Raw genomic sequence first — 19575 nt, forward strand, 5'->3', positions numbered from 1 at the left:
AGGCCATAACCACAAAAATTGATGAGGCTGTTACTGATGTTAAATTACAAGAAATGAATGATAGTGCTAGGGCCACTATTTTGTTAAACTTGTGCAGTTCTGTGGTCAGAAAAGTGTCTCATCATGCTTGTGCATGCAAAAGATCTGTGGGATGATTTAAATGCTTTATATGCTGCTCCCTCTGAAGTGTCAACATGGTCTTTGCAAAACCAATTCATGTCTTTTCAAATGGATCCTTCTAAGGATGTAGACACCAACATGGAAAATTTCAATAAACTCCTGCATGATTTAAAGCTTGCTGGAGATGATTCTATTGAGAAGTATGCCCCCCAAATTCTTTTAAACTCTATACCTGAGCCTTTTGCTGAGGTAAAATCTGCTTTGAAGTATGGAGGGTCAAAAGTTACTTGTGAAATGATCACTAATGGTCTTAAGTCTAAAGAAAGTGAACTAAATTTGGTTAAGTCAAAACCTCTGCATGGTGAAATCCTTTATGTGAATAAGAACCAACCCCAGAACTTCAATAGGGGTCAGAACCTTGATAGGCCTAAGGATATGAGACCTTATAATCAGAATTCTGAGTATAGAGGTCAAAACTAGAACCAAAACTCTGATCAAAAGCCTAGGAAGGTCTGCTGGAACTGTGGAAAACCAGGTCATTTCATAAACAGATGTAAACTCCCTAAGCAGAAAAAGCAACCCACCCCTGAAGAGCCTAGTCAGAATGCCAATAATGTGTTTGAGGAAGATTGTGTTTACATGATGCATGACCATGATTTTCAGTTTATCAGTTACTCAAATGCAATTTCAAAAACTATGAGTTCCAGTGAATGGCTCATTGATTCTGGCTGTACTTTTCATGTTACTCCCCATGAGCATATGTTCCTTAACCTACAACCTGTCAAGTCTGGTCATGTTGCTTTAGCTGATGGTCAGAGTTGTGAAATTATTGGAAAGGGTGATGTATGTTTGAGATTTGAAAATGGAAAATGTCTTACTTTGACTAATGTCAGATATGTTCCCAACTTGAAGTTCAGTTTGTTATCTGTGTCTCAAATTGCTGATAATAGGGTAACTGGATCTGTTGATCATCTGAGTTTTCAATTCAAGAAAGATTCTGAGCATGTTTTTTCTGCACTTAGAAAGGGAAATTTGTATGTTGTGCATGCTGAATCTGTGCCTTTACAAGTTGCTAATATGGTTCATGATGATAAGTCTGCACTTTGGCATGCTAGACTAGGTCACTTAAGCAATAAGGGCATGGATATCCTGAAAAAGGCTGGTGTTTTTGGAAATGACAAGATATCAGACATCCCATTTTGTGAACCTTGCATTCTAGGAAAACATCACAAGTCTGCATTCCCTATTTCTGTTCCCTATCCAAGAAAGCATGTAAGCACTGAAATCCTTGAGTATCTGCATGCTGATGTCTGGGGCCCTGCAAAGGTGCCCACTCATGGTGGCAATGTGTATTTCTTGTCTGTGATTGATGATTTTTCTAGGAAAACTTGGGTGTTTCTTATGAAAAACAAATCTGATGTGTTTGATAAATTGTCTAAGTGGGCTGTTCAAATTCAAAACCAAACCAGAAAAAGCATCAAATGCATTAGAACTGACAATGGTCTTGAGTTTTGTAATCATTCCATGGATAAATGGTGTTCTGAGTCAGGCATCATTAGGCATAAGTCAGTTCCATACACTCCACAACAAAATGGAGTGGTTGAGAGAATGAATAGAACTCTCCTTGAGAGAGTTAGGAGCCTCCTTGTTGCATCTGGTCTTTCAAAACATTTTTGGGGTGAAGCTCTTATGACTGCTGTCTACTTGATTAACAGATCTCCTTCTGTGCCTTTACTTGGTAAAATACCTGAGTCTGTATTCTGGAATAAGCCTGTATGCTTGAATAATCTGAGAGTCTTTGGCTGTGCTGCTTATGTGCATCAGAATATTGATAAACTTGAGCCTAGGGCTAAGAAGTGTATCTTCCTAGGTTACCCTGAAGGAGTTAAGGGATATAGATTATGGGATAAGTCTGTGCCTGGGTTTAAAACTTGCATTAGCAGAGATGTCTCTTTTAATGAACTGAGTTTTCCATGTTTGCTGAATTCCTCACATTCTGTTGCTCCAAGTGAGGTGGAGAACCTGAATGCTTATGATGCTGCTAAATATGAGTTTATGTTTACTCCTGTGATTCCTGTTGAGGTGGAACCCGAGCCAAATCCTGATCCTACTCCTCCCCTTGATCCTGCAATTCCTGAACCTATTGTGAATGAACATGATGTGCAAGAGCCTGCTCAAAATGATGTGACTGTGAATGATAATTTGAATGAATATCAACTTACTAGAGATAGAGAAAGAAGGCATGTTAGGCAGCCTGCTAGGTTTGATGATTACAACATGTCCATGTATGCCTTTAATGTGTTTAACAATGTGGATCAGACTGAACCTTGTTCTTATTCTGAAGCTGTTAACTCTGATGAATCTGCTAAGTGGTTAACTGCTATGGAATCTGAAATGAACTCTCTGCATAACAACAATACCTGGATTTTGGTTCCTAAACCTGCTGACTGCTCTATTGTTGAATGCAAATGGTTGTTTAAGATTAAAAATGAGGTGGAAAATGTCAGGTATAAGGCTAAGCTTGTTGCCAAAGGTTTTACACAGAAAGAAGGCATTGATTATAATGAAATATTTGCTCCTGTTGTGAAATTTACTACTGTGCGCATCATGCTTGCTCTCTGTGCTCATTTTAATTGGGAACTAAAACAAATGGATGTTACAACTGCCTTCTTGCATGGTGAGCTGGAAAATGATATATATATGAAGCAGCCAGAGGGTTTTGTTGACAAAAACTTTCCTGATCATGTTTGCCTACTCAAAAAGTCTTTATATGGTCTAAAGCAGTCACCTAGGCAATGGAACTTAAAATTTGATCAATGCATGAAAAGCTTGAATTTTGTTAGGAGCAGTTTTGATCATTGTTTGTATCACTTGAGTGGTAAGTCTCCTGTATTCTTGCTTCTATATGTTGATGATATGCTTATCCTTGGTCCTTGCTTGAAAACTATACAGCATGTTCAAAAGTGCCTTTGTGAAATGTTTGACATGAAATATTTAGGTGATGCCAAGAAGATTCTAGGCATGAGCATAGAAAGAGATAGGGAAAATTGCACCCTTTTGCTGCATCAATCTGAATATGTGAATCAAGTCTTGCATAAGTTCAACATGTTTGATTGTAACCCTGTCAGTGTGCCTCTTGGATCCCATTTTGAACTGAGTAAGAAGCAATGTCCCACCTCTGACACTGATCTTGAAGAAATGAGAAACATACCTTATGCTAATGCTATAGGCTCTGTTATGTACTTGATGATTAGCACTAGGCCTGATATTGCTTATGCTGTTTCTTGTTTGAGCAGGTACATGTCAAATCCTGGCCTTCCCCACTGGGAAGCCATGAAATGGCTATTTAGATATCTGAAATCTTCTATGAAACATGGTCTGCTTTTCTCTAAGTCTAAAAATGGTGTGAAATGTGTGGGTTATGTGGATTCTAATTATGCTAATGACAGAGATAGTAGGAAGTCCTCCACTTCTTATGTGTTTACATTGTGTGATGCCTGCATTAGTTGGAAGTCTCAGTTATAAGGCATTGTGGCCTTATCTACTACTGAATCTGAATATATAGCTGCTACTGAAGCTATGAAAGAAGCAATTTGGTTAAATGGTGTGCTTTCTGATATTAACTTTGTTGATGATAAACCTGTGCTTTTTTCTGATAGTCAGTCTGCTATACAACTATGCAAAAATCCAGTGTTCCATGATAGAACCAAACATATTGATGTCAAGTATCATTTCATCAGAGATGTTGTAGAAAGAGGTGATGTTATTCTAAACAAGATTCCCTCTGAGTTCAATCCTGCAGATATGGGCACTAAGTGCCTACCAGTTGCAAAGCTGGAATCCTGCAAAAGGACCTTGAACATTGGGCCTGGTTGATCCCTCTGTGTTTTGTGTCAAGTTCAGCCTTTGTGGCTGCTTGTTTTCTGTTCTTTTCTTTTGTTGTTTGCTGCATGAGTTGAGTCTGTTGGTCTGCTCTGATCTATGTTTGCTTACTCTGCTTGTTTTCTTTTACTCTGTATGTTAGAATCCTGCTTTGTTCTGTTGTATTGTGTCTTGTCTTTCTGTTTGTGTGTTGTGTATGTGTGCTCTGCTGAGTCTGTTAAGACTTCGATGATGACCTCTTTTAGTTTGAGAATTGGTGATTACCCTGGGTTGGTCTCTGTGGTTTGAGATTGAGACAAATATGCTTAATATTTTTCTCACCCTCTCTTGTCTTGACTTTGTGGCAGATAAGGGTAAAAATTAGGGCTGTGATGATAACTCCAACTCAATTGATGGCCCTTCCCTGGTGACAGAATGATCAATGTGCCAAAGGTGGATATGTGAGGTAGGCCCATTTCTCATTCACTTCTCCCTTTCTTTTTCTTTTTGGGTCTGGGCCAACTTCAGGGCCCAGAACCGAGCCCACTCACCTATCTAAGCCCATCCCCAAACCCTAGCCCACTCCTCACTCAGATATACCCCTCCGCGTCCCCATTCTCTCTCTCATTTCTCATCTGCGCCGCTCCTTCTCTAACCCTAAATCTCTCCACTCTCTCTCTGACTCTTCGTTCTCTCCACTTTCCCACCGCCCTCCTGCCTTGGTTTTTCCACCGCCTTCAATGGCACGCCACCCTACCGTTGCTGCTGCCTTCCTTTATATCTCTGATGCTCTCCCATGCCGGGAGTACGTATGGTCAAGGACTGAAAGGCTCTGCTATTCCTTTGTGGTTAAACTCCTTGAAAATACGGGATTCCCTGCGTGGGTGGTGGTATCACCGGGCTTTCCAGATCATCGGAGCCCTGTTTGGTGGTTACCTGAGAAGATCTGAGCCGCCGGAGTTCTGACCTTGGCTCCTGTTGTTGGTGGCTCTGTTGAGATCTGAGAAGCTGCTCCGTCATCCATACCTTGCCTTTGATCATTCAGCTGCCGGAAGGGTTGCTGAGTTTAAGGGGGAAAATCTGAGCCCCTGTGTCCCGAGGACACCTTTTCCCTCGGCTGAAACCCTAAACTCCTTTTTTCTTCTCTTTTCTTTCCTTGTATTGTTTTCTCCTTTCTTGTCTACCCTGTGCAGAGAAGAGGAAGGAAGGAGAAGCTGTGAAGGAGAAGCTGTGAAGGAGAAGAAGAAGAAGAAGAAGAAGAAGAAGTGCCTGAGCACGAAGTGAGACGGACCGGTGGTTCGGGAAACAAGAGGAGTAATCCCGGCAAGGCGAAGATACCCAACAGTGTTATGTCAGGTTTTTGCGTTTTATTTTCTATTGCACTCTAAATGAGCGATATATCACAATCTTGTGATTTAAATTTCACGGCATTAATTACTAACAGTGTGAGGGAATATAGGAGAAAAGTTCATTTCTACAGAGTTTAATTAATGAAAAGAATGGAAAGTAGGAGTATAATATTGGAAGGAAAATCTTCCCAGTTTGGTTGCCAATTTAACATTATGATTTAGAGATGTATTCAATTCAGAATTTAAAAAATTTTGATAGACTTTTTATAGTAGTTTATATGTGAATTCTGTCAAATTTCATGGACTGTGACCTTATGTGTCTTCTCACCCTTGTTTAGATCCGTTCCGTTCGTCTTCCTTTTTTATTGATGTTTCATCTTTGGGTGGAGAGAGGCATAGTATGTCAAAATCTCTTATGCAAAGATGGAATTTCTGGAGGAGTTTTGTATTTATATTAGAGCATTAAAAATCCTATAAAGTCCATGACATATAAGAATTCTACAAATTTTTAGTATCATCAAATTTCGATGGATATTTAAGAGTCATAATTGAATATCAACAAATTTTTAATAATATTTTAAAATTTAAATTGAATATCTATAAATTTTTAAATACAAAAAAACTTTTAAATTCTTAATTGAATACAACCTTTCGGTATTCTTGAACGGAGTATAAAAATAATAAGTGCATTTAGACAAATTTGCAAATAGACTAAGAGTAGTCAAATTTTGGATTTTGTCTTGACAAAGAGATTGTGGAAAGATAATAGAGTATGAATGAAACACAGCATGGGGTATTGAAAAACAATGAGAGCATGGATTCGATAAGAATTTACATATACAAACAATAAATGAATGAAATAAAAGAATGACACAGCACCACGTATATGATTTAATTAATTAATTAGGTTCACAAGCCGACAGTAAATGGAACACCGGTGGTGGGCAGCCATTGGCGACCAAATATAAGGTTGGCGACGGTGAACTGGGCCGCCTCGGCCGGGGTGGTTATATTGTGGTAACCCGTCCAATTAACCCGGTTCTCCATGGAAGCCGCCGGTCCGAAATTCTGATACTCCCCGTAATACAAAGTGTCCAAGGCGAAGTCGGAATCACCCCACTTGGACCACCCTTCCGGGTCGACCAAACCGTCCAGATAACTCTTCATGACCACGGTCCTCGAGTACTCCTGCCACGGCCGCCCCAAATACGTTCTGAACGAATCCACCACCGGTTTGAGGTCGGGCGCAGCAAGGATCCGGCAGTTGTGGATGGAGATACCCGTGTTCTGATACGGGTCGCCCCTGCCCTGAGCTGTGATGACGTTGGCCTGCCCGACCAGAGGCTTCCGGGCGTAGATGACGCAGTTCTGGAGCACGACGGCGGCGTTGCCGAAGATGATGTCCACGGTGCCGTATATGTAGCAGGATTTGTAGAGCTGGCGCTGGGCTTGAGTGAAGAGCGTGTCTTGGTACCCTTCGAAGCTGCACCCGTAGAACACGGACAGGTCGGAGGCTGACCGGAGGGCCACTGCCTGCCCGCTCTCTGCCCCCGCCGTGTTGCGGAAGGTGATGCCACGCGCTATGAATCCATTGCCGTCCACTCCTGCGTATATATATAAATATATACGGTTTAATTATTTGAACTATTTTAGTGCTACAAATTGTCATTTTTAATTTGTAGCAATATATTCAACCTAAAAACCATTGAGTAATTAAATTTAAATAAATAACCTGCATTACTCTCATCTTTTAATATTGATCAGTTATTAAGTAAGAATACAAAAAATATTACTAATGGAATTGTAATAGGATTCGTATAAAGTGGGAATAATCTGAGGTTAATTAGCAAATGGTTTAAAGAGTTAGGTACCAAATGTGGCGGTGCTGTATGTGGTGAAGCCGGCGGAGGAGCTCCGATTGCCGGTGATGATGGTGTTCCTGACTCCATCTCCGACCAACATCACCTTATTCATGGTCCTGTTGATGAGAATGTTCTCCTCATACACTCCTCTCTTGACATACACGATGACCCGCTTCTTCCCCAGCCGGTTAGCTGTAGCGTAGTTTATCGCCTCCTGAATGGACCTGAACTGACCCGACCCGTCCTTGGACACAGTCACGTTGGCCCTCGCCGCCCAAACGTAATCCTGCAGCAGTTTCCGATCACCATCAGTAACCCACCCCGGATCATCGGCCGCGGAGTTTCCCAAAAGGCCCGCGTTCACTGCCAGGCAATTCCTTATCATCTCGGAGACGTTTCCCTTCAGAATCGGCGAGCTGAACTCGGGCAGGCTGAGCTCGTGAGATCCCGCAATGCAGGTCTCGATGTTCGTCAGCGCCGCGCTCAGCCACGTCTGCTCGTCGGAAGCTGCGTTTGCGTTTGCTCGGGTGGAACTGCTCATCATGCTTTGCAGAGTAGCGTTTAGATGGAGAATAGTGCCGTCTATGAGGTCTTCGCACTCTCGCTGAACCATCTTCTTGCTCGTGCTACCGCTGAGCTCTCTGGCTAGGGTTTTGGCCCTCTCCATGGCGGCCGCGACGCTCATGGTTCGGAAATCTTGGTGGGATTTCGGGTGGAATTGCTTCATGTGGTGGTTGCAGGGCTGCGGGTGGGAGGTGGTGCTGCACCACCATTCCATGTTCTTGGCCTCGTCTTGTGCTGCTGCTGCATGCCAAGGTGTGAGATAAATGAAGAATATTGATAGTATGATGGAGACTTTTCGGATTGTAGTAGCCATCGTTAGCTGGGGAGTTTTTGATATTTTTATTTGGAAATTTATGAATTTGGTTTGAAATGATGGGGAAAAAGGAGAGTTTTGAGCACTTAAATAAATGAGATACATATATGATATATCTTTAAAATAAAGGGATATCCTTGTTTCATGGATCACGGCTGTTACACTCAAGCCGGCCGTCAGCAGAGATTTTGGAAGGTTGAATACATGGAATTTGAAATTGAAGTGTGAGAGCATAAACCGTGCGGTTTTAATTTTGGAGGTGAAGCAACACGAATGGAAGTAGTAAATGAGTTAATTATTAGAGAGGATATGAAGTAATATTCAAGCATGGCACCAATATTCTACCGTATACACTCAGATGTCTGAATGCAGGCGTTTATTTTGGCAACTGAGCAAGTCAGCCGTATATATCATGAGTTTATCTCACGGAATCTATGACGAATTTACAAGTTATTTTTCCTACTTCGTATTTCTTGTTTTTGAGTCCACCAACATTAATATTTAACCAACACTATTAATTTTCTTTTGAAAATTCAGATTATTCCCCACAGGCGCTATTGCTTATTGAGGTTCTCATGTGAATATGTGATGTAGTTCACGCAAACTTATATTGCACCTTCTAAAGCTACTTTACATATGAAGAGTTTGATGTGGATTTTTAAAAATTGTACGGATGTGATGCGTGTGATTTAGTTGTTTATATTCTTGTGTTATTTATGTTTTAATAGAATTTAATGTATATAAGTAAGGGATTTTTGATATAGAAATTAAAGAGATTGATATTGGAGTCGAGAAGAATGAATTAGAAGAAGAAGAATTTTTTGGTATAAATTTATGAAGAGCCCAAATGACGATAAAACGTGGCGATATATTTAATGGGCTTGGAGTTTAATTAACTTTAATTCTTGGCCCATGAACTTAGTTTTTGTTTTTTTTTTAAAAGTCAAATAAAATTTATTCAAAACAACATGAGTACAAGAAGTATTCAAGAACAAGAAATATAAAGAGGGGTGTCCACACACACCAACCAAAGAAAACATCTAGCAAATCCTAGATGGGAAGCATCCAATGAGGTCGGAGAACCAACAATAAGAAGAAACACAAAAATCGAAAGGATCAGAGTTCGCCCTGAACCACCTCCAGATACAAATAATAATGCCATCAACAATCCTATCAATATCCGGACACCCTTCATTAATAATCTTATCGTTCATTTCTTTCCAGATCTTCCAACAAGCGCATCGCCAAAATGACATTGAACATCATCTTTGCGTCCTTATTCTTTCCTAAGTTGACGAACTCATAAAAATGATTCAAAAGAGACATTGAAGAGAGAAATGGAACCTTGAGCCAGCAACATAATCTCTTTCAAATTGAATCGGCAAACTGACAAGAGATAAGAACGTGATCGGAGCTTTCTTCAAGAGAATGCCAAAAGGGGCAGCTGTAATCGTCGTTTTGAAGAGCGACTCTTCTTTTCATCAACGGGTTGGATCTTGTCGTAATTTTATCTTGAAGAGCCCTCCAAGTGAAAGAAGAAACCTTGCTTGCCCATGAACTTAGTTTGACGGCAAGGATATTGGCGGCTTAGTATAAGTATTAGATTAAGGGGGGGAATTAACTTTTACCTTGATTAATTTGGCAATCAATCATATTGGCGGCTGGGACGTGCACAGGAGTTTGGTGGCGGACTAGGCAGCAATTGGTTTAGTTATTAGTTGCATTTCTTTGGTAATTTGTATAAAGAAATGATATATCCATATAAATTTTGATCATTAATTTAAAAAATATAAAATTTGATCATTTTTTACGTTTTAGAACTATTTATTCTTAATTAGAACAGATCGAATTTGAATTTGTGTGTGGATTAGGTACACTTAGTACTATTGATGCCAAAAGTACCAACATGAAAAAAAATCAAGTAAATTGATACATTTGATACTATTAGTGCCAATAGTGTCATGCACGAATGGTACTAGTGACCATATTAGTGCTCGGGGGCAGAGCCAGACTTTCGATACAAGGGGGTCCAATTTTTTTTTCTTCGATAAAATTAATAATTAAATAAAAGATAAAATAAAAAATAACTAATAACCATTAACATAATTATAATGTCATTTAAATTACATAACAAGTCAAAAAAAATAAAATAAACATGACATTTATCTCCTATTTTTCATGTTTTGAAACTTTTCCATAATAACATTCTTTTTGATGTATGGTACTAAGCAATCTTGGTGATGCTTCAGGTTCAACATGTACGTGTAGTAGAACTATTAATCGCTGAAGACGAATCATCCACAAAAAAAAGTATGTGATCATAATATCGTTCCATTTTTTACTACTTTCTGTTAATAATAAATATATTTTTCAGTCAATCTAAAAAAAATTTAAAATAGACAGAGAAATAGAACTTTAAAATATTTGTCATGATAGCATTGAAAAATAAAAATAAAAAATATAGTACTAACACTGAAAATGGGTAAATTAACACCACAAACTATTGAGAGAGGGAAGAAACAAGAATGAGAAAATTTTCAAAAGCTAGGGATTGAGTATTATATTATTTCCCATTAAATACATAAACTATATTTTTCTATTTTTAATTAATATATATGTGAAATGACAAAAATACCCTTAGAAATTTTATAAAATCCCAGGTGGGTCCAGTGACCCCACTGCTCTCCTCTGGCCACGCCTAATATGTTAGTGTCAATAGTGTCATATATTTGTGTTGATGCACTGTCGTGTCTTATATAGATGAGTGCAGTTATATGGTCATTTTAAACATTTCCCCGTAGGATTTAGATTCTCCATTCAGGGTTTAGATTTCTCATTTAGGGTTTACATTCTCCATTTATGGTTTAATCATCGAATGATACTTTTAGCACTAATATTACCATTTGTGCAAAAAGTACCAATTTACTTGGTTTAAAAAAACAAAATTGTTGGTACTATATAATATTGTCATTTGTGCCAAAAGTGTCAATTTACTTTAGTGTTTTTTTTTTCCTATGGGTACTTTTGGCACTATTAGTGCCAAGTGTACCTAACCTGCCCGCAAATCTGAATCCGATCCGCGCTATTTAAGGACAAAACATTCTTAAAGCGTAAAAAATGGCCAAAATTTGTGTTTTTTAGATGGGTGGACAAATATTGTGTTTTACTGTTCAAATGACTATCTTAAAATGGGACTCTTGTTTAAATTGGGTTCCTTCATCTTAATGCTATTAAAACATTAAATTTAAATTTGGTGTTTCCAATTAAATTATATTTTAATAAGGAAAATAATTAGGTTAGAGTCTAGAGCTAACTAAATCTAAATTCATTGTGGTCTAATCATCATTACGATCTACATTAATATCAACCACAATGAATTGATAGATATAAGTATTTTTTTTAATTCAAAAATATTATCTCTCATTTGTTTATACACATTATAACTTTATTTAAAATTATAATTTCTAAAACACTCTATAAATTAAAAAAATTAATTTATCGATATATTCAAGAGCGGAGCCAAACTTTAGATTCAAAGATGCCAATTTTTTTTTCGATAAAATTAATAATTAAATAAAAAATAAATAATAATGATGTTATTTAAATTACATAACAAGTCAAAAAAAGAAAAATAAAAATGATTGCTACGGAAATCACAACATTTTTCTCCTATTTTTCATGTTTTGAAACATCTCCATAATAGTTTCATTAGTTACATTTACAAAATATTTTTTTTTTATGTAAAGTACTAAGCAATCATTCAAAAAATTGTCGCCCCATGCGATTGAGAAAAATATTCTTGATGATGTTCATTGATGTCCAAGTTCTAATTATATTTTATTTTAATGTTTAATAGTAGTACATGTACATATAGATGAATCTAGAAAAAAAAAGTGAATTACAGAAATTAAAAAATATTACTATAATTCTTCTGCAAGCTCGAATCGAATGTTACACATGAAGTGAATAGGCATTTCATGCCAAAAAAATATTTATGTCGGCATTCTTCATTGTATAGCGTGCTATATGTATGTTGAAAAATAGGCAAAAAAAAAAAAAAAAAACGAGCGAGCTACCTTGCAGGAAGCCAGTGAACAACGCAGCGACGTCGAACGGCGGTAAAAAGACAGATTGCCAAGCTACCTTGCAGGAAGCTGGTCAATGTCGACAGCAATAGAGATAATGAATATATATTAGCGATGCAAGCAGTGAAGCCTGTCAACAGCGCCACAAAACTAGTCGGGAAGACAAAGTGTCGTGCCGAACGATTGAGATATTTTTTTTTTTGAAGGAACGAGGAGATATATTATTGAACGCAAGAACATGGTAAATGGAGATGACCCTCCACAAAGGACGGGGGTTCATTCCAAACATGATGCGTAGAAAAATCTCTCGCAGCTCTCGCAAAACTATGCGCTATAACATTTTGATCCCGTTTGATATGACGGATGTGGAAGCCCGGGAGAGTCGAAAGTTCACTTCGGCAAAAGCTAGCAATAGCACCCATCTCCAACAAATTGCTTTCCCCTGAACAAATCGCATCTCTAGCCCGCTTGCAGTCAGTTTCCACCACACCCCGCAAAAAACTCATATCTTTGATCCATGAGAGTGCCTCTTTAATACCCATGAGTTCTCCTTCTTCCACACAACGCAGCCCAGGTATTTTCAAAGATTTCCCAACCATAAAACTCCCATCATGCTGACGGAACACAATGCCCAATCCCATGGCCTCATCATCATTGAAGAAAGCCGCATCCACGTTACAAAGAACATCACCCACCGGAAGCGGGTGCCAGCCCCGACATATGGCTGGCGAGGTAGAGGGGGCTGCCGGCTCTGGGCGAGAGCTCCTAGCGAGCTGCCAATCACTCCTACAGATAGCAGCTGACTCCACCGAACGACACGGATTCGGGAAAGTCTCTTTCCACACTACATTATTTCTATCTTTCCAAATCTGCCACAAAATCATGCAGACCTTGGCCTTTCTTTCCTCGTTCTTGTCGTCCACAATCCGGAAAAGAGCTTGAGAGAAAGACTCACAACTGGTGGTGATGCCATTGATGACCGGGTAAAGCTCGCTGATGCGCCAACATTCCTCAGCGAAAGGGCAAAAGAGGAAGGTGTGCCACAGGTTCTCATAACCACCGTTGCAGATGGCGCACGCCCCGCCAACAGTAATGCCGCGCGCTAATAGATTCTCCTTGGTCAGGAGATTGTTACGTGCAGCGCGCCATAGGAAGTTTCGGACCTTGGGAGGAACATCGATCTTCCATAAATTGCACCAGCGCCCTTCAACACTAAAGGTCTCATCAAGGGTGAGCGAGCTAGCCAACCTATAGGCTGATTTAACCGAATAACAACCATTATATGAAGAATGCCAGATCAGTGTATCGGGGCTAGCATGAGGAAGTAGCGGGATGCTAATGATGTCGTTGAAATCTGCTTCAATGACGATGTTCCGCAGGAGATCCACATCCCAGATCCGAGCCTCTGGGAGCAGCAGATCATGGACTCTAAGACCAGTTAAGTCCGGTGGGCAGGAGGTAGTAGTTCTGAAATTGTCGGCTCGTCGAAGCCAAGGATCCTCGAAGACCCGGATCCTAGTACCGTCACCAACACGCCATCTGACACCTTTCTGAATCAAGTCCTGTGCCGAGCAGATGCTCCGCCACGCATAGCTTGGGCTGTGGCCGATTTTTGCATCAAGAAACTCACAAGTTGGGAAATACTTTGCTTTCAAGACCCTACAAACAAGTGCATCAGGTTCGCTGATAAGACGCCATCCCGTTTTGCCAAGCATGGCCATATTTAGGAGTTGGAGACTCCGAAAGCCCATCCCTCCGAGTTTTTTATCCACGCAGAGTCTCTCCCACTTCATCCAATTAATCCCCCTGCCATTGCCACCTTTGTAATTCCACCAGAAGGAGTTCATCAGCCTTTCCATGTCGTCCGTCAAACCCGTGGGGAGGGCGAAGATAGCCATACAAAAATTGGGTATAGCCTGAGCCACGCCCTTAATAAGAATTTCTTTTCCGGCCTTCGAGAGTTTTTTGCCGTTCCACCCCTGGATCCGATCCCACATCCTTTCCCTAAGATATTGAAAGATCTCTCGTTTCTTTCGACCAATAAGTGAGGGTAGCCCCAAATAACGTCCAGTATTCAAGGGAGTGTTGACGCCTAAGATAGAAGAGCTTACTTGCTTGTTGCCGTCGTTGACATTGTTACTGAAGAAGATGCCAGATTTTTGGAAGTTTATCGCCTGACCTGACGCAGCCTCATAATCTCCCAACACTCTCTTGAGAACATTGCATTCATTGGCAGAGGCTCGACAGAAAAAAATGCAGTCGTCGGCGAACATGAGGTGAGAGATGGCGGGCCCACCCCGCCCAAGCTGAATACCATGGAGGTTGCCTCTGTCAGTTTCGTGCCGTATCATAGCGGAAAGGCCTTCTGCACAGAGGATGAAAAGATAAGGGGAGAGAGGGTCGCCTTGACGAAGCCCTCTCCCCGGTTGAATGGGTCCCACTGTTACACCATTAACAAGCACTTCATACTTTACAGAGCGGACACAGAAATTCATCCACTCGCGCCATTTATCACAGAACCCAAGGCGTCGAAGAACCGCATCCAAATAGCTCCAATCCACCCTATCATAAGCCTTGCTTATGTCAATCTTGAGCGCAAGAAATCCGTGTTTGCCCCTTGTTTTCTTCTTCATAGAATGAATCGCCTCAAACGCGATAAGAATATTGTCTTGAATAAGACGTCCTTCCACGAAAGCGGACTGAGCTCGATCAATAAGGTGGGGCAAGGCACTCTTGAGCCGATTACAAAGTACCTTAGCCATGATCTTGTAGAGAACGTTGCAAAGAGCGATAGGACGGAGCTCCTTCATGTTGGACGGCGAAGCCACCTTGGGTATAAGGGATATCAACGTGTGATTAACTTCAGGCGGGAAGGCGCCATTCTCAAGCCATTGGATGCAAGTTCGTGTGATGTCCGAGCCAACAACACCCCAAAATTTTTGATAAAATTTTGGGTTGAAACCGTCAGGGCCAGGGGACTTGTCGGGATGCATTTGTGTCACAGCGTGCTTGAACTCGTCCGAATGGAAAGGTTGAATGAGCCTCGCATTCATACTTTGGTCGACACAGGGTTGCATACGATCGAGTGCTTGGTGGAAGTTCGTGTGGGCATTCGAATCATCAAAGAGCTTCTCATAATAAAGCTGTGCAACCAACTGAATCTCGTCATTGGACGTGGCCCAGCTGCCGTCGTCTTTCTGGAGCCGAATAATGGAGTTCGACTTTCGCCGGGCAGAGGCCATGGCGTGGAAAAACTTGGTGTTTTGGTCTCCATCCTTGAGCCAATGTTGCTTAGCTCTCTGTTTCCAAAAGACTTCTTCCCGGAGGAGAAGATCAGCAAAATCTTTGCGAGCTTTTTTAAGCTTCTCCACAGCGGATGGATTCACGTTGCCTTGAAGAGAGGTAATCTGATTCTGGAGGTGAGATTTGAGGTAGCGCTCATTACGCCGGAGATGAGAAGCCCACGCCTCACAACGATTGAGATATTTTAAAGGCTAGGGATTGAGTTGAAATACTTTCCCATTTCAATTAGTACAAAAATTATGCTTTTTTACTTTTAATTAATATATATGTTCAATTATTATAATATCCCTATGAAAATTACAAAATCTCGTGGGAGGCGGGGCCTAGTGACCCACTATCCCTGGCTCCCCCGTTGGATATTTTAATGTCTCTAAATTAGTATCTTTAGGTCCAATAGATTTTAGATAAGGGAATGTAATTAATTAATATAATAATTTAATATTTAATAAATTAATATATTCTTTTAAATATATAATACTTCAACGGGGGAGAGTAAAGAGTAAAGAGTATGATTAAAGAGTAAAAAAATGTGATGAATAATGGTGGAGCCTACTTTTATTACTTTTATTACGTGAGGATAATAGGATAATAGAATTAAAGTGAAGATGATTAAAGTTAAGAGGGTAAAAGGTGGTGGAGCCCACTTACTTTTTTTTAGAATTAGGCTATGACACTTGTTATAGGGCATAGGGAGTATATAATTTATACAATTATTCTTAAAATTAAATGTGTAACACGGATTTAATATCCATGCATGCAATTTATATTTTATATCTAAGATACTTTTATATTAGTATAGATTAAGTTTAAGAAAGTTATTTAAAATAAGTTTATTAATTACAACAACCGAACAAGAGAAAAACTTGTGGCCCATGAAAGATATTGTGATCTTTTTATATACTTTTTTTTTATTGAGGGGAGACATTTTTATATACTTAAATGTGTTGCGTTGTGTGCATGTGTAGCGTAAACTAAAAATTTCATATTTGAGTTTATTGTCATGTAGTTTTAAATTAAATTAATTTTTTATTCACCAAAAGAAGATAAATAATTTCTATATATAATTATTTCGATAAGAAACTGGCATTTTACAAAATCACCCATTTTCATGGATAAGTGCATGACTGCTCATTATTTTGATTTCTTTGCCTTTGTTGGTCCCTGCTCATTTATGTATCCACTAATGGTGTTAATCACTTAGAAATTAATTAGCCTCTCACCATAGGTGTTACAATTGTTTCGAGGTTTAATTCTCGCCAAATCCTTGATCAATCGATCATATCTGAGTGATCACCACACAATCAACATGCACTACTCTATTACCTCTACTTCAAATTAAATATTCTATATTGGATCATGCATGTAAGATCTCTGCAATAAGAACGGAGGACTAATCGCGTCTGTCTCTCATTCAACACTATCTTGAAATCATTATTTATTTCGATTTGAACCATATTTTCAATATGTTCCAAAATACCTTTTGGGATTACAATTAATGACGAGTATTAAAAAGCCACCATAATTGAAGGATTTGGTTTTGAAGTGGAGAAAAATATATATCAATCATAATCATATACTATACCCTTTAACTTACATACTAGCTAGCATATAGGCCCGTCTCTTATCCTCCAACTTGCTCTTGTCGGTGAAACAATAAGAGACACTTCCATCGCAAAAGCATAAGTAGTAATTATATATACCAAAAACTAACTTTAATTTTCATTGATGTAATTAACTAGAATCCATTAACTTCTAAGCAATCAAATCGTACATATATTACCAATTTATACACTTATACTTACTCAAAAAAGTGCATGCGCGCAGTAGACAACAATAAAACATAATATCTAGCACTAGCATACGTTTTGAAACAAATTAAAGTATAGGTAGAACATTAATCAAGCACGAAGAGTAGCATAGGCATTGATGAGAGATAAGGCGTTGCTGGTCATATGCGCCACATTTTCAATCTTCCCTCGAACCGCCGTCTTGACGCCGCCGGCCATAAGCTTCCCGGCGAAGCCGTCCATGCAGGTGGACTCGTCCGTCAAGGCGGCGCTGACCCATGTCTGAACGTCGCTCATAATGGACGGGAAGTTGGAGGCCTTGATCTGGTTCATCTCGGCCATGGATTTTCTGAGCTGGTCGACCGAGTCGGCGAGCTCCTCCACGCAGTCCCGCATGGCGCCGACCTCTCGGGGCGTCATGCCGGCGGCGTGGGAGAGCTTGAGCATGTCGGCGGAGGTGGAGAGGGCGGTGTGGAGGCTGACGGAGAGGGCGGCGTTGGCGAGGAGCTTGGGGTTTTGCTGGATGGCGGTGGCGTGGGTGGAGAGGGAGGAGTAGCAGAGCTTGGGGTAGGAGGTGGTGGAGCAGGATGTTCGGATGAACTCGGTGCTCCTGGACCCGCCCACACCTCTGCTTTCGCAACCGGACTCCATAACTGCCACCAACAATATTACTACAACTGAAGATATGCCTCTCCACGTCATCATTTTCGGATCAATGTGTGTGTTTGTGTGTGAAACTTGTTAGTGTTTGGTTGTGGATATTTTGGTGGAGAAATGGTCTATATATAGGCACAAAATCAAGGGTTAATTACAGAGGATCTCAAGTGGGTTACTTAGTCTTGAGTGTGAGTTATAGGAATCCACTTGATGTAGTGGTAGTGTCACATACGCATATATTTAGTGTTCAATTAATTTTGTGTCTCGCACTTTCAATTTTTTATTCTTTTTTTTTTCAATTTAGTTTAATATATAATTATTTCTTATTATTAAGTTTTAATTTTATTAATTAATAGTACTCACTCCGTCCACGAAAATAAGATCTAATTTGTCATTTTTGTTCGTCCATGAAAATACGTCTTAACCTATTTTTAGGAATATTTAATTGATTAGTTTGTGAGCATCTTTCTCCATTCACTAACTTAATTAATTTTTTCTACTTTTCTTAATTTGTGGATCTCTTTCTCCACTGATTAAATAAACAAACACAAGTTTTCTTAAAACTCGCGTGTCACCCTTCTTCTTTTTTTTGATATATTAACACAGTATTAAATAAAGAAATTTAAAAGTCGTGCCACAGGAGACTTGAACCCAAGAATTTTGGCCTCAGGTATAAACCTCTTACCGCTTGACCAACACACGCACACTCGTGTCACCCTTCTTAAGTCTTATTTACGTGGACAGAGGGATAAATTAAAAGTTAGGGTACATAATCCTTTTAATTAATTTCAATTTTTGAAAAAAATTAAGTACGTTTTGAAACTTATTACAAATATATTTCAAATCACCAGGCAGCTGAATACTTTAATATTATTCCGTGTAATAATAATACAAAGAGGTAATTGTTATTTGACAACATTTGGACCTTGTTGCAAATCGAACTCAACTAGTCAACTTCCAAAATTTTCAACTTTTCAATTTACAGTATATTTGTCGCTTCTATCTTTTGCACTGAGATTGGATATTTTATTCAAACATGCACATGAGGTCTTCAAAATTGATTGAGAATTATCACGATTCTCCTCCCGTATTGTTAATTACAATCATCGAATATTTGGAATCACATCTCCAATTTCAAAATGCTCATGTTAATTTTTTTGCTTAATAAATCTATTAAGGATGATGTGAAGGGTCGGTTATTATATTTATGTCTTATCATAAATGAAATCTAGAAAAGAAACGTTTAAAGAGAGTAGAGATATCTTTTTTTTTTTTTTTTTTTTTTTTTTGAAACCGAGTAGAGATATCTTTTTGAGCACCGAGACTATAGATATTTTTAAAGCGTCTGAATGATAGCATTATATATTTATATCTATCATAAATGAAATCTAGAAAATAATTAAACGTTTAAAGAGAGTAGAGATAATTTTTTTTAAGTATCGAGACTATAGATATTTTAGTAAAGCGTCTGAATGAATAATGATAGATGCGTTGGGGACACATATTCCTCAAGTGTACCGTCAAACTTAGAAACCCGCCAATTATTTAATTATTCATCACACTATACAATAATTTTGCAGTTGGACGAGATTGGTCGCCATCTTCTTGGACCATATGTGGGATCCCTTATTAAACCTTAGGTATATTAAACCTTAGGTACTCCTAAACTTATGT

At 39.2% G+C, this 19575-nt stretch overlaps 2 protein-coding genes across 4 annotated transcripts; both read right to left on the reverse strand.

Moving 5' to 3' along the window:
• Positions 1-6124: 6124 nt before the first annotated feature.
• Positions 6125-12341, reverse strand: LOC131014414 (probable pectinesterase/pectinesterase inhibitor 59). 3 transcript variants are annotated; one of them, XM_057942379.1, is made up of 3 exons: positions 12146-12341; positions 7202-7993; positions 6125-6934 (listed from the first exon to the last, which is right to left on the reverse strand). In XM_057942379.1, the coding sequence occupies exons 2-3, from the start codon at positions 7968-7970 to the stop codon at positions 6240-6242; spliced, it is 1464 nt and encodes a 487-aa protein (XP_057798362.1). In that variant the 5' UTR covers positions 7971-7993; positions 12146-12341; the 3' UTR covers positions 6125-6239. The 3 variants fall into 3 exon arrangements, with proteins under 3 accessions (XP_057798362.1, XP_057798361.1, XP_057798360.1); XM_057942378.1 differs by lacking the exon at positions 12146-12341 and adding an exon at positions 9414-9781; XM_057942377.1 differs by lacking the exon at positions 12146-12341 and having other exon boundaries at positions 7202-8140.
• Positions 12342-17154: 4813 nt separating this feature from the next.
• On the reverse strand, positions 17155-18129 carry LOC131014415 (21 kDa protein-like). Its single transcript, XM_057942380.1, has one exon. It carries the CDS (start codon positions 17947-17949, stop codon positions 17356-17358), a length of 594 nt encoding a protein of 197 aa, XP_057798363.1. The 5' UTR covers positions 17950-18129; the 3' UTR covers positions 17155-17355.
• Between the last annotated feature and the right edge of the window lie 1446 nt (positions 18130-19575).

The sequence above is a fragment of the Salvia miltiorrhiza genome, chromosome 3 (genome assembly GCF_028751815.1).
Source record: "Salvia miltiorrhiza cultivar Shanhuang (shh) chromosome 3, IMPLAD_Smil_shh, whole genome shotgun sequence".
Classification (NCBI taxonomy): domain Eukaryota; kingdom Viridiplantae; phylum Streptophyta; class Magnoliopsida; order Lamiales; family Lamiaceae; genus Salvia; species Salvia miltiorrhiza.